A 12921-nucleotide genomic window follows, 5' to 3' on the forward strand; every position below is an offset into this window, starting at 1 on the left:
GGGTCAGATCGTCAGGGAGGTGGTCGTGGTCCGTCCGGCCACCACCGCCACCCCGTGACGTTTGCTCGCCATCGATTCTGCCCGCGGCCGCACCGCTCGGCTCGGCCGGACACGTGTACGGCGCTCCCCGCCCGTGCGGCCTGCGGGTGCCACTCCCCCATCGGACGGTCGAGGTTGCTCCGCCCGTGACAGCGTCGTTCGAATTAAAGGGGCTTCCGCCGACCGGGCCCGTCTCCTCCTGCCCGTGCTGATGGGCCGGGACTCCAATTAAAGGAACGTGTTTTGCGCATACCATGATACCACCCCCAAAGTTCTGAAAAATGCAGTACTAGTACTTTGTTGTTTTGTCGCTTTCGTGGGGCATTAGGCTATCTTAACTTCAATTCAAGAGATGTCTAAAATTAATGTGAATTTGGAGAATTGATCTATAGAATATAGCTCCAATAGTCTACCTACCAAATACATTCCTAATATTTACCCATGTTTAAAATTAGCTTACTTGTATTCTAAATTTGTGGCAATAATATATGTTTATAATACAAGTTATTCATTTTTATATTTCTGTTGGAGAAGTGTGTAATTTTTATGCCCAATAATTTTTAGATGAAACCAATACAAATTTTTAGAAAGTGACATTCTTTTGGAGATGCTCTTAACATTTTTATTATCTAAAAACTTATATTGGGTTCATCTAAAAAATATTAGGCATAAAAATTACACACTTCTTCAACAGAAATATAAAAATAAATAACTTGTATTAGGAACCCTTATTTTTGCCCCAAATTTAAGATATAATTTAAGGTAATTTTAGGCATAAGTAAATATTAAGAATACATTTGGTAGACTGTTGGAGATATATCTTCTAGTCCGATTACTAAAACTTGGGTTTAAAGATTAATTTTAGACGTCTGTTTAAGATGCCTGAGGTGCTTGACTACTGGCTAATCTCTCCTTGTAAACCAAGGATCTGGACTTTAATAAAGATCCAGATTTGCAGTTGTTTTTCTAATCGAAACATGGACATCGTCCTGCGTGCACAGCGCTTCTATAATCATCATGTCCGTACTACTACCCCACGTGAAAAAAGAATATAGAAGTAGGAGTGGTACTGTTCTACTAGAGACGACAACAAAGTACCCATTCTCTACCGTCCAGACTGGATGGTGATAAAACCGGCGAAATCTCGCTAAATTGATTTCAATATATAAGTCAAAAATTATATACTATTACACCATTAGCTAGTTTTATTTAGAAAATGCTATAAAGCGAGCCAATCTAAAAAGGAAAATACGGTGGCTGCTATAACTAATCAATAGATGGTTTACCATACCGATATAATTCAATTCAGATTTATTTACACCACCATCTCAAATATTGATTGTAATTTTATTAAAAGTAGAAATCAAAATCAATGTGTAAGTTATATTGGTTATAATATTGACAGTAGAATACTAGTCTATCTGTTTCAAGTTATAAATTGTTTTGCATGTGTGCTAAGTTAAATATTTTAAGTTTGACTAAATTTATATAAAAAGTAGCAACATCTATAGCATCGAATTATCTTTACTATAAAAACAAATTACCTATTAGACTTTAAAACCGAGTCAAGAGTATAATTATTTCCCATCAGATCAATTAAATCAGGTATATATACATCTGCATCCTGCCCTCAAATCCGAAGAAACCCATATCATGTGAAGTCCTGTTCACCAATACTAGTAACAACTTTGGCTTTATCTGCACATGAACGGGCACCATTGGATCCAACTGTAATTTTATCCTCTTCGAGGGTTCTTTCGCCATCTCACGATTCTGTGCCACATTTTCAATCTTGCAAGGGCCATTTTGTAAAAGCTTGCCACACATTTATTTTCTTTTAACTTTCCTCATCTCTTTCACACACCCTCGCTCCGTCCCTTCTTCTAACCGCTCATCTCAATTTTATCATTCATATCTTTATTTAATGATTATTTAAAACATTTTTATCTCTCATATCCATTTGTATTTCAGTAGATCATCTATATATAGCATCCTCTATATTTATTTGAAGGATTGAAAAGAGAACATCTAAATATAGAGTTTCTCTCTTCTAATATAAATGATATCTAAAAATAGATGATGACATAGATATCTGCTAGAGTTTAAATTTTCCTTGGAGGATAGGATAGATGAGTAGTTGTTGAGGATGCTCTTTATCTCCTCTCCTCTCCTTGGCGAGTCCAGTGCCCAATAGCAGCTAGAGGCGCCGGCCGCCATTGCTGCTCCCTGCACGAGCTGCTCGCCCCGCGCCACGGAGTTCGCCGCCGGCCGGCCCCAAGTGCATCTCAACCTACGCCAGCCTGTGCGCAAGCCCCTCCCCTTGCGCCGCCCTCCTCCGCCGGTGACCCACCCGGGCGGCCCTATCCTCTCCACCTGACGCCTCATCCTCTACATTGCCCCGCCCTCCGCTGACGGAGTCGCTGGCCTCGCCTGCATCTGGCATCCGAGCCTTCCCACCCTCCACCGACGTCGCTTGGCTTCGCCGGGACTCTCCGGAGGTGGCCTGCAGGCTCGGCGACGGCTGCTCACGGTCGGAGGAGCTCGCTGGTGGCCTGATCTGCCCAGTGGGGGTGTGGTCGGGGCCGACAGGCTCCCCGCGGACCAGATCAGGTGGGGGTGAGGTGGAGATTAGCTAGATCTTTTGGTTAGCATCCGCCATTGTTGTTCCACTCGGTGCTGGCCTTGATACGCTGGCTTGAAGCCTTGCCTGCGGCCATGGTTTTGGTGTGAGAAGCTTGGTGCAAGATGTGGAAAGGGTTCCTCAGCAAGCTGCCCCGGAAAAACTCGTCCTCTGGGAGAGGCGACCTCGACTCCGGCCAGTGCAGCAATGGCACGGCGAATGGGAACCCGATACAGCGCACCAGCAGCTGCGTCAGCATCCCGTCTGCTCGCTCCACTTCGACCATCAAGCGCATGTCATCCGCCATCTTCCCATCGAGCGTCGTGGCCGGCATTGAGCCCCTTGTTTCGTTCAAGGACGTCCCCAACTCGGAGAAGCAGAATCTGTTCGTGAGCAAGCTGAATCTGTGCTGTGCTGTCTTTGACTTCTCGGATCCGAACAAGAGCTCCGCGGAGAAGGATATTAAGAGGCAGACATTGTTGGATCTTATAGATTTTGTCGATTCCAGCAATTCCCGCTTCTCTGAGGCCGTGATTGCTGCTAGCGCTAGGATGTTTGCCGTCAACTTGTTCCGGGTGTTTCCTCCAAACTACAGGTCTGGTTCAGGTGGTGGCGAGGGTGATGAGGAGGAGCCGATGTTTGAGCCTGCATGGTGCCATTTGCAGCTTGTGTATGAGCTGCTACTGAAATTCATTGGAGCCTCATCCCTGGATGCAAAGGTAGGGAAAAAGTACTTTGATCACTCCTTCATTGTGAAACTGCTGAATCTTCTTGATTCAGAGGATCCAAGAGAAAGGGATTGTTTGAAAACTATTCTGCACCGGATTTATGGGAAGTTCATGGTTCACCGTCCTTTTATCCGGAAAGCAGTAAGCAATATATTCTACCACTTTATGTTTGAGACTGACCGGCATAATGGAATTGCTGAGCTGTTGGAGGTATTCGGAAGTGTTATTAGTGGCTTTGCGTTGCCTCTGAAGGAGGAACACAAAATCTTTCTTTGGAGAGTTTTAGTTCCTTTACATAAACCAAAATCAGTTGGCGTGTATCTCCAGCAGTTGACATACTGTGTGACACAGTTCATAGAAAAGGATCCGAAGCTTGCTAGCTCAGTGATAATTGGTTTGCTAAGATATTGGCCGATAACAAATAGTCAGAAGGAGGTGATGTTCCTGAGTGAGATCGAAGAGATCTTGGAGGCTACCAGCATGGCTGAATTCCAGAAATGTATGGTACCTTTGTTTAAGCGCATTGCTCATTGTATCAAGAGTTCTCACTTCCAGGTAACTTGCCCAAACAAATGTTTTGTTGCAATATACATTTCCCTCACCTAGAAAAGCAAATACTCCATATAAAAGTAGGCGCTGGTCCTGTGTGATTGATCAATTGCATGTTGATGAATTTACTATACTAGTCTCTACCACTTCACCTGGACATTTTATTATATAGGTGGTAATTTTTTTTATAGGTAGGTGGTAAAAATTTATGTAAACATCACTCAGTTGAATGGTTCATGATTATAAACATTCACTCAGTATATAGATTATTTTTGGTCACATTAGTTATGCAAGGTATGTAAATGTTAAATATGTTGACTTGCAAAATGGATGAGATAATAGATGTCTGATGGTCTGAAATAAATTTGGGCAGCAATAGTGGGCCATTGTGTTCTGGATATGGGGGTTGCTCTGTACTGTTAATATCACAAATGCGAGACATTTGAACCATAATTAAGAATTGAAACTGCCTCTTTGGCTGCCATGATCAACTTTTTTTTAATCCAAATAATTGTCTCAACGAGATGTTTCTTTCAGGTTGCTGAACGTGCGCTTTTCATATGGAACAACAATGCCATTATTACCTTGATTACACAAAACCGCCAAAAGATCATGCCTATCATTGTTCCAGCATTAGAACATAATAGCCAGAATCATTGGAACCAAGCTGTCCTGAATCTCACAGCTAATGTAAAGAAGATGTTTTCTGAAATGGACGAAGAACTTTTTTCGGCATGCCTGATCAAGTACAAGGAGGACGAAGAAAGGCAAGGTTCACTGGAATCAAAGAGGATGCTAACATGGGAGAGGCTAGAATCAGCTGCAGCTTTCCAGCCAGTGACAGGCCATACAGCCGTCCTGGTAGGCCGCCAACCGTCAGCAAATTTGATTGCGACCCTTATTTAGAATGTGTTCAGTGCAGATGAAAGTGCCTCACCTTTTGGTGATGCTCGCCAACTGAACAACTTCAGAGTTCACTATTTTGCCTTTATTTCCTTTTCATCTGTCTGTATTAGTAAGCAGTGCTGTAAGTTGTAACTATTTTCGTATGTTTATGCTCTGAAGGCAAGCATACCTGTAAGAGTACCCAGTGCTTACACTCCTTACTGTATCTTTGCCTATTTATTTATGAGCAATTTCCTACAGCTAAACCCACTCTTCTCATTGTTGCTCAAGCAACTTCTAATGTGCAGGGACGGGCACGGGTCGGTCCTTTGTTAATTTAGGATTGCATTTAGTTTGATAAGTAGTTCAATTTATTCAGCAAGTGTCGATCCTCAATTATCCGCGGTCCGCGGGCCGGGCCGACACATGACCATCCCTGCTAATGTGTTGGTTCAGTTTGATAATTTTCCCTATGTGGTATTCTTTCAAACCTACTAAATGAGCATTTGGTGTGCTTGAAAACAAAATTTGGTATGATCTTGGTGATGGTTCTCACTTTTGATTAGACATTTAGCTTTGGAGCAGTTTTGCTTGAACCTGTTGTTTCGCACGACCATTCATTCATTCAATGACTGTGTTTGAATGCAAATTCCTCTTTCGTGAGATACAACACAATATTTTTTCGTTTTTGCTTATAGCTATAAGTTAAATTATATAATTTTTATCTTAAATTTAGAGTTGATTTCGAGATATGTTTATTTTAATTTATTATTTTAGACTTTGCTTCTAGATCAATAAAAATAGATCAATAAGAATACATGTATAAAAATTTTATTTATTAATTATTTTTCGTTTGCAAATATATCTATTGATTTTTTTTCCACCAACCATCCAAAAGATGGGCGAAGAAATTGGAAGACAATTACCTCCATCTGTTATCCTCCAGCTTATTAGCCACAATGAAAATTAACAATTTTAGAGTTGATTTAAGTTTTCTTTTCTCAGAGGTTAGGTTGCTTTTAAGTCGCCATTCGAAACCAAACTGCGTGAGCGTGAATAAGTGAATACCTCCATCTGTTATCCTCCAGCTTATTAGCCACAATGAAAATTAACTTAATTTTAGAGTTGATTTAAGTTTTCTTTTCTCAGAGGTTAGGTTGCTTTTAAGTCGCCATTCGAAACCAAACTGCGTGAGCGTGAATAAGTGAATACCTCCATCTGTTATCCTCCAGCTTATTAGCCACAATGAAAATTAACTTAATTTTAGAGTTGATTTAAGTTTTCTTTTCTCCATTCGAAACCAAACTGCGTGAGCGTGAATAAGTGAATAACTAGCATTAAAAAAAATAAAAATTCCGTTGCCGGGACTCGAACCCGGGTCTCTCGGGTGAGAGCCGAGTATCCTAACCAGCTAGACTACAACGGATTGCTTTATAACATTTCATATGTAGCATAATTGTCTGTGAAGATCTGCTAGTACTTCATACAACTGAGAAGTAAAATTTGTCTACCGAAGTGTAAATTTCCATGACCTGGTATAATTTTACATATGGCCAGTAAATTCCAAGAGCAAAATCATTGCGTGCTTACGTGTTCAACAGTGCATAGCAGGTAGTACAACTTGATCGCTGATCACATGCAGTTAGTACATCACGTGTGCAGTACAATCATTTTTTCCATTGGGGCAGCCGTTGGACGACAACCTGCGCAAATAATTATAATCAACCGTATAAATCTCATTGAAGCTACTGTGAACAAATGCATTTTCGTGGGCCAAATTTGTTCGCTGGAAGAACACAAGTTCACCACCATTTTTTACAAAACAAGGAGACACATTTTCAGAAAGGCTCTTGCAAAAAAACTACCCATGCTCGCATTAGTTAGCAGTATTGTTTTTATTATTTCAAATTTGACTACTTTTAGTTTTATATGGTTAGACTATCATATATGAAATTTTCATGCTTATGTATAAGATGCAACACACTTGGTTAATACGTCACTACTTTAAGAATATATATTCTTTTTGCAAAAGAAAGTCAAGTGGCAAAGCGTACAGACGGATATACTCAAGTTAAGTGTCAAGTATTTGTAAACGAAGGGAGTAATGCTAACGAGAGTAGTTCAACGTGTTAAGGAGACATGCCTTGCCGGAATTTTCTTTGTTTCCAACAATAGTCTGACAAGCAAGCCTCCATGACTCCGGTTTCTGGCACAGACAAGAAACACAAAAGACACAATCTATTGGCAACTGTTTTAGAATAATCGGAAGCACATAGCAACAGCAAAGTTCAGGACCTCTAGAAGCCAGAAACAACATTGCCCAACTGAAAATGAATGCTGCATACCTTCTTCAGGTACCGATTCTCAGTGTTAGTTCTTTCATTCAAGAGCTCCTTACCACCAACTATCTGTGCGACATTAATAAAGACAATGTCTGGTTAACTAAGCCAGCTAAAGTTTTTAAGTTGCATGACTAGTAAGTACTCTTAGTAAAGTGAAATACTGAAATGTTTCAGGAGTTTCTATTAGAATTCAGATCATGAATCCACTGCAGGCTCGACCAAGCATTGGTTGATGCAAGAACTAGTGATGCCATCGATTAGGCAGAAGACAGCAGGGTACCTCGACGATGCAAGTGCCGCAGCTTCCGCCGCCGCCGCAGTTCATCACCTTCCCCTGAAAAAGAAGCAAGGCAACCCTCTCCGTTACACCGCAGCTTGGCCAGAAGCAATCTGACAAGTGACATTGGCACCAACAGCAAAATGTTCAGAGAAGGCCAGAGTGGGCGAGAGGAAGCCTCACATATGGCGCGTAGAGCTCGATCTTGTTCTCGAGCATGACGTCCCGGAGCAGCTTCTCGCCGCTGAGCGCCGCCGCCCGGTCCACCGGGAACAACCCATCGGCATCCGCCTTCGGCTGCGCATCACCAGGCAGGCGTCCATGACAGCACCCGAATTATCAGTCGGCCACATCACAAGCAATCGGGCGTATCCCTCACCATGCGGGGGGGGGGGCAACTAGGAACTTACTCCGACGAACTCGAGGTCGATTTGGGGCTTCGGCGCCGGCGCCGGCGCCGCCTCCGCGGGGGACACGTTCGGCGAGGCGGCGTTGGAGCACCTGACGGGGGACGCCCTGAAGCTAGCCTTGCGGTGGTGGTGGACTCGGGTGGAGACGCGGGAGGTGGTGGCGGAGGGGAAGGCCAGCGAGAAGAGCGCCGTGGAGGTGGTGGTGGAGCTCGTGGCCGCCATGGCTTCCCCCTTTTCTCCGGTGCGGACGTGGCTTCGCTGCTTCGAACGGCACGGTCTTTTTTTTAGCGGCAGGAGGCGCGTCCACGGTGGATGGGTGGAGGCCTCGCGCGCCACACGGTTTGGCTGCGCCGCTCTCGCCTCGTCTCGGCCTCGTTGGAAGCGCCTGGCTCTGGGCCGGTTTCTCGCGGGCCCACCCGAGGCGAGGCATTGCTGGGCCGCTTGCATGGATTGGGCCGGTTAGGCTGTGCCAGCCCAGCTACATTCAGGGGCGGCGTCGAGGTGGTGTGGTGCTTCCGGCCCATACAGATCGAGCTGCGTAGACCACACCAGTTCTCTCCGCAATTTAACAGCATTTCTGTTCTGCCAACATGAGTGCTACAGGCTACAGCCGGTTTTTAAAATATATGATGTCACTGAATTTTGTATATGTTTGATCATTTATTTTATTTGTAATTTTATAAGCTAAGATTAAAGCACGTGTAACGATGAATCAAGTCAGCACAGAATAAGTACTCAAAAACGTGTGGCTAAAAGTATTAAAAGCAGACGGAGTATCGGTCCATTCTCTGAAGATATTCTTCTCGGCTATGGCTGCATGGGAAATATCTTCATGTCAGCTTGCAGCGAATAGTACATTGCATGGAGATGTTGATATGAGTCAAGTTTGCTAACTAGCTAGCTAGCCACATATACGTCCCCGGCCAGGCTATCCGATACTGTTTGACGCAAATGTCCTTTTGGTCACAGAAACGGATCGACATCAATCAACCTGAACAATAGCTGCGGGCCTGCGGCGTTTGCAGCATCATGCCCGAGATGGTACATTACATATATGGAAAATTCCATCGACGACACGAACATGTTTGTCTGCAACCGCGCGCCACAGCCTGACCGGTGGTAGGATGGGAACCGATCAGTTGACGAGTAATCTATGGCCGATTTTAGTTTAACCAATCTTAAATAACCAATCTTAAAAATAAAAGTTGGTTTATTTAGTTAAATTAAATTTAACCATAGCTATCTACCGGGTAATCCATGCCTATCCCTTGCTGATTGTGACTCTAGTTTTTTTTTAAACTCACGCGGAGCTCAATTATAGTAGGTTATTTGTAATAAAATGACTATTACGATGTTCATATAATTAAATAAGCCGTTTTATAGAATAAAAGACAATGTAACGTGTGAGTAAATAAAAAGAAGAAGAAAAACATGTTTTGTATAAGACATGATTTATATATACACAATACCAGGACATAATGACATATAAATAACATTAAATTTTAAATTTTATGTGAATTAGTTGTGTTGCATTTAAGAGTGATGTCTAGTATTAGTTTATTGATGATATGACTGATATAGAAATAATGACTATTAGGATCGCTAGTATAGCTAATTTTCTCACTCGGACACTCCACTCCGTTTCTTATATTCTTGGACCCTGACACTTTGGGTGACGCTTTGGACATGCATATGGTTAGAGATTCTACAACCATACAATGCCCGGGACAGTTAACTGATCCAAAATTTCAGATCAAACACTCGGACATATACTAGCTAAACCCGCATCCTCATCGATTCTTTTTCTTTCCATGGATCATCGTCTGGATTCCGGATGGGTCAAGACGACATATCCTGCTCCTGCATGCATGGATCAAAATATCCTGCAGGTTTGTGGATAAACTCGAGGGCAATGACTGGCTACTAGTGTTGCGTAGCCAATTGGCGCCGCAGCCACTACCTGTCTACCGCTGACGACACGAGTGGCACTGGTATCATTCATCCCGATTAAAAATATTATATTTTTAGCCTTAAATTTTAATTAATATTGATTTTTTGTTAAAGTTTATTTTGGCTTCTAGATTGTTACGAATACGTATATAAAATCTTTATTTATAAATTATTTTACGTTTATAAATATATTGTTTAACTTTTTTTATAAAATATCCAAACAATCACCCGAGAAGACAATATCAGCTAGCTAGCACGGATTGCACTACCACATTGGTTGTCATCAGTTCAGTGAATTCTCTCGTCAACCTGGCCTTTCGATCTCTTCCAGGCTCAGCACGCCGAATCGCCCAGCAGCTAGCACACCGGAAAAAAAAACTGACTTCACCTTCAGTATGAGTCATGCATTGACGTCGTCCATCGCTAATTAAGCTAGCTGCAACTCAAGGGGAAATGGAACACCTCAAGCAGCTTTTGTAGAATCAATCAACATAATGGTGGTCACTTTGGCTGAGGGAAGACATAAACGTCGCCGCACACTATCATATCTAATGCAGGAATGATATACTCTCACCGTCACGAAATGTCTAACGTTGTTGACTTTCTTTATACACGTTTTATTTATTTATTTAAACTATGTAAAGTTATATATATGTATAAAAGTATATTTAACAATAAATAAAATGACATAAAAATAATTAATAATTATGTATTTTTTATAAGACAAATAGTCAAACATGTATAAAAAAATCAATGACGTCGAACATTTAGGTACAGATGGAGTATTAATATTAACCCTGATGCCAACTTGGATTATCCTGTAGGTAATATGCACGAATGGACGTGTGTTAGTTTGTAACCATGTCGTGTAAGTCCAAATTAACAATGTGAGACATGTGTAATCCTTCGCTATATATGTGGGCGGACGCAGGCTAGTCGAAGCCGTGAAGGGATCAGTTGATGGTGAAGTTTAGATCAGTGGATATATATTTGTGATCTGATCGACCTGCCTTTGTCGTTGCAAAGGTAGCAAGCAGTATATGGGATTATTTTTCTCTTTTTTAAGGAAGAAAATCTGGACTGGATGATACTATATCCACTTTACTTTGTTCTGGCAGGATCTTGAATCTATGGGGAGTTTTTGTAGTTGCAGCCAACTGTTTAAGCAATGGGATGCTTGTCTGGTGGTTGCCCCTTCAGTTCAGACGTGTCAGGCATGAAAATGATATGGGATTCATGGCACCTTCTTCTAATATACTGATACGCGAAAAGCTTTTCCGTGGTCATGAAAATTAAAAGATTTGGGATTATATGGCTCGATCAATTACAAATCGGCTGTCAGGGTCTCAAATTTCAAATAATGTTTATATTTTGATTTCTTGGGAATTATGGATGGAACGGAACAGAAGGGTTTTCCGGGGTGAAGAACTGCAGGTGCATCAAATTGTCAGCGGAATCAGGGACGAAATCAGCACCTGGCCTGGGCGTCTTGTGGAGCTAAACATCTAGCGAGAATCCCAAGTTAGGCCTTGTCAACGGCGCTGAAAGCGCAGGTTCAGGGGTTCTCGCCCTCTGATCCCTCTCCTCCCCTCCCTTGCTTCTCTGGGCCGCGGCCTAATGTATATACTGCTCATTTTGCCAGTGTCTTAAAACAAAAATTGATTGACGGTTAATTGGATATAAGAGGACATGACTGACAAGATAGCGCGATTATGACATGGCGATGAAAATAGATGCGGCATTTAGCAGGTGATTCGTACTTCCTTCCAATCTAGTAGTATCCAAGAGACTGAAAAATTTGCTGAATGGTGATTGGTTCTGACAGTAGCAGCTCGGGCCGGCGGATCGTCCAATTGGCCTATTTGGCATTTCATGTTCATGTTGGGTAATACTATGAACTGAATTAAATAATTAATCTGAACCAGCGTTCCCAAAGATTGCAGTACAGTACATCCTTAATACTTGTGGATTCGTAGTTAAACATGCGAAGAACATGTAATTCACAAACAGAACTCGAATTTCAATTCCAGTACGGCTAAAACTCAACTGTTCAATCGAAGAAGATGATCTTTTTGTTGACAATGTTTTTCCCCCTTGAAAGGCATCTTTCTGTAATTGAAAATGACAAACTGAACATCATAAGCGGTTGACATATGCATATGATCGATCAATTGGCTTAGAAACACTAGTATGATACAAGAGAGGTCATTGGCATCTACTAGGGCCTAAAGATTAATGTTGAATGTGTCTAGAGAGGAAATTGAATTTTTACTTCTATTATCTAAGAAACATCTGTTAAGTTGACAATGACGATAGCTACATTTTCAGTTTAGGATCCGGTTACATATGCATGCAAAGAAAAACCTCGATGCACTTTACCACACTTCTTGTCCTTTGTCCTGTGGACAAATGTACCCATTGGTTCTGGAGCCATTAGTCGGGTTCGATCTGTATCGATTGTGATATAAACATTCGAGAGAGAAAAAAAACTATAAACAGAATGGTACATGACTCATCTGCATTGTTTAACTTTCTTGTTGTAGGTTGACGACATCTATATCTAGTTTCTGAAACATTCAGAACTATGAGCCTCTCTGCACTTGGTTTCTCAGGCTAAATCCTTTGTTCTGTAGCGTTGCAGCGTATGATCTCACCAAATAGCATCATGCACAATTGTAAAGTATCATATTTATGATTTTTATTTTATTTTATTTTTTTGCAGAGATCAGATTCCTGATCCCATTCATGCCGTGCTTGACACATACTCTTCTCGAGGCAGTGGATTCCCGTGCTCGGTAGGCTGACCTGAATATACCAGTGGATTACGTGAAGACAACGAGAACAATATATTAATCTCGACAGCTGCAAATTCAACGCTTTCACCTCTCTAATCACAGCTGCAATCCTGCAAATCTCTTTCGTCCACGTCAACTCCTTTGGTGTGCTAGGTATGGTCTAGAATAAGGCAATTAACCTGCCTGGTCAATTTTGTGGATCACGGTAATGCCATTGGCTGACTGCTTATGTAGTTATAGATGCGTCTAGGTAACTGTCATCTGTAAATATGGGTTAATTACTTCATTACAGACGAACCAATCAAGCTGTGTAGCTTGCAATTGTT

At 41.9% G+C, this 12921-nt stretch overlaps 2 protein-coding genes and 1 non-coding gene across 3 annotated transcripts; 1 reads left to right on the forward strand and 2 right to left on the reverse strand.

The window, feature by feature from the left end:
- Nucleotides 1–2183: 2183 nt before the first annotated feature.
- Nucleotides 2184–5108, forward strand: LOC102713084 (serine/threonine protein phosphatase 2A 57 kDa regulatory subunit B' kappa isoform). The gene is made up of 2 exons (XM_006654695.3): nucleotides 2184–3942; nucleotides 4474–5108. Exons 1-2 carry the CDS (start codon nucleotides 2785–2787, stop codon nucleotides 4840–4842), a joined length of 1527 nt encoding a protein of 508 aa, XP_006654758.1. The 5' UTR covers nucleotides 2184–2784; the 3' UTR covers nucleotides 4843–5108.
- Nucleotides 5109–6174: 1066 nt separating this feature from the next.
- TRNAE-CUC lies at nucleotides 6175–6247 on the reverse strand. The gene has a single exon. It is a non-coding gene; the product is annotated as a tRNA-Glu (tRNA).
- An 80-nt stretch (nucleotides 6248–6327) lies between these two features.
- LOC102713363 (photosynthetic NDH subunit of subcomplex B 3, chloroplastic) lies at nucleotides 6328–8146 on the reverse strand. The gene is made up of 6 exons (XM_006654696.3): nucleotides 7851–8146; nucleotides 7624–7737; nucleotides 7444–7497; nucleotides 7167–7229; nucleotides 6965–7027; nucleotides 6328–6524 (listed from the first exon to the last, which is right to left on the reverse strand). Exons 1-6 carry the CDS (start codon nucleotides 8070–8072, stop codon nucleotides 6489–6491), a joined length of 552 nt encoding a protein of 183 aa, XP_006654759.1. The 5' UTR covers nucleotides 8073–8146; the 3' UTR covers nucleotides 6328–6488.
- Between the last annotated feature and the right edge of the window lie 4775 nt (nucleotides 8147–12921).

Source organism: Oryza brachyantha, chromosome 5 (assembly GCF_000231095.2).
Source record: "Oryza brachyantha chromosome 5, ObraRS2, whole genome shotgun sequence".
Classification (NCBI taxonomy): domain Eukaryota; kingdom Viridiplantae; phylum Streptophyta; class Magnoliopsida; order Poales; family Poaceae; genus Oryza; species Oryza brachyantha.

Bases quoted from the DNA above. Each gene is read 5' to 3' on its own strand.
- LOC102713363 (XM_006654696.3), bottom strand. From the start codon at position 8,072: ATGGCGGCCACGAGCTCCACCACCACCTCCACGGCGCTCTTCTCGCTG. The intron at 7,498-7,623 runs GTGAGGCTTCCT...CTTCTTTTTCAG, and splicing joins TCGAGCTCTACGCGCCATAT to GGGAAGGTGATGAACTGCGG. The intron at 7,230-7,443 runs GTACCCTGCTGT...AATGTCGCACAG, and splicing joins GCGGCACTTGCATCGTCGAG to ATAGTTGGTGGTAAGGAGCT.
- LOC102713084 (XM_006654695.3), top strand. From the start codon at position 2,785: ATGTGGAAAGGGTTCCTCAGCAAGCTGCCCCGGAAAAACTCGTCCTCT. The intron at 3,943-4,473 runs GTAACTTGCCCA...TGTTTCTTTCAG, and splicing joins TCAAGAGTTCTCACTTCCAG to GTTGCTGAACGTGCGCTTTT.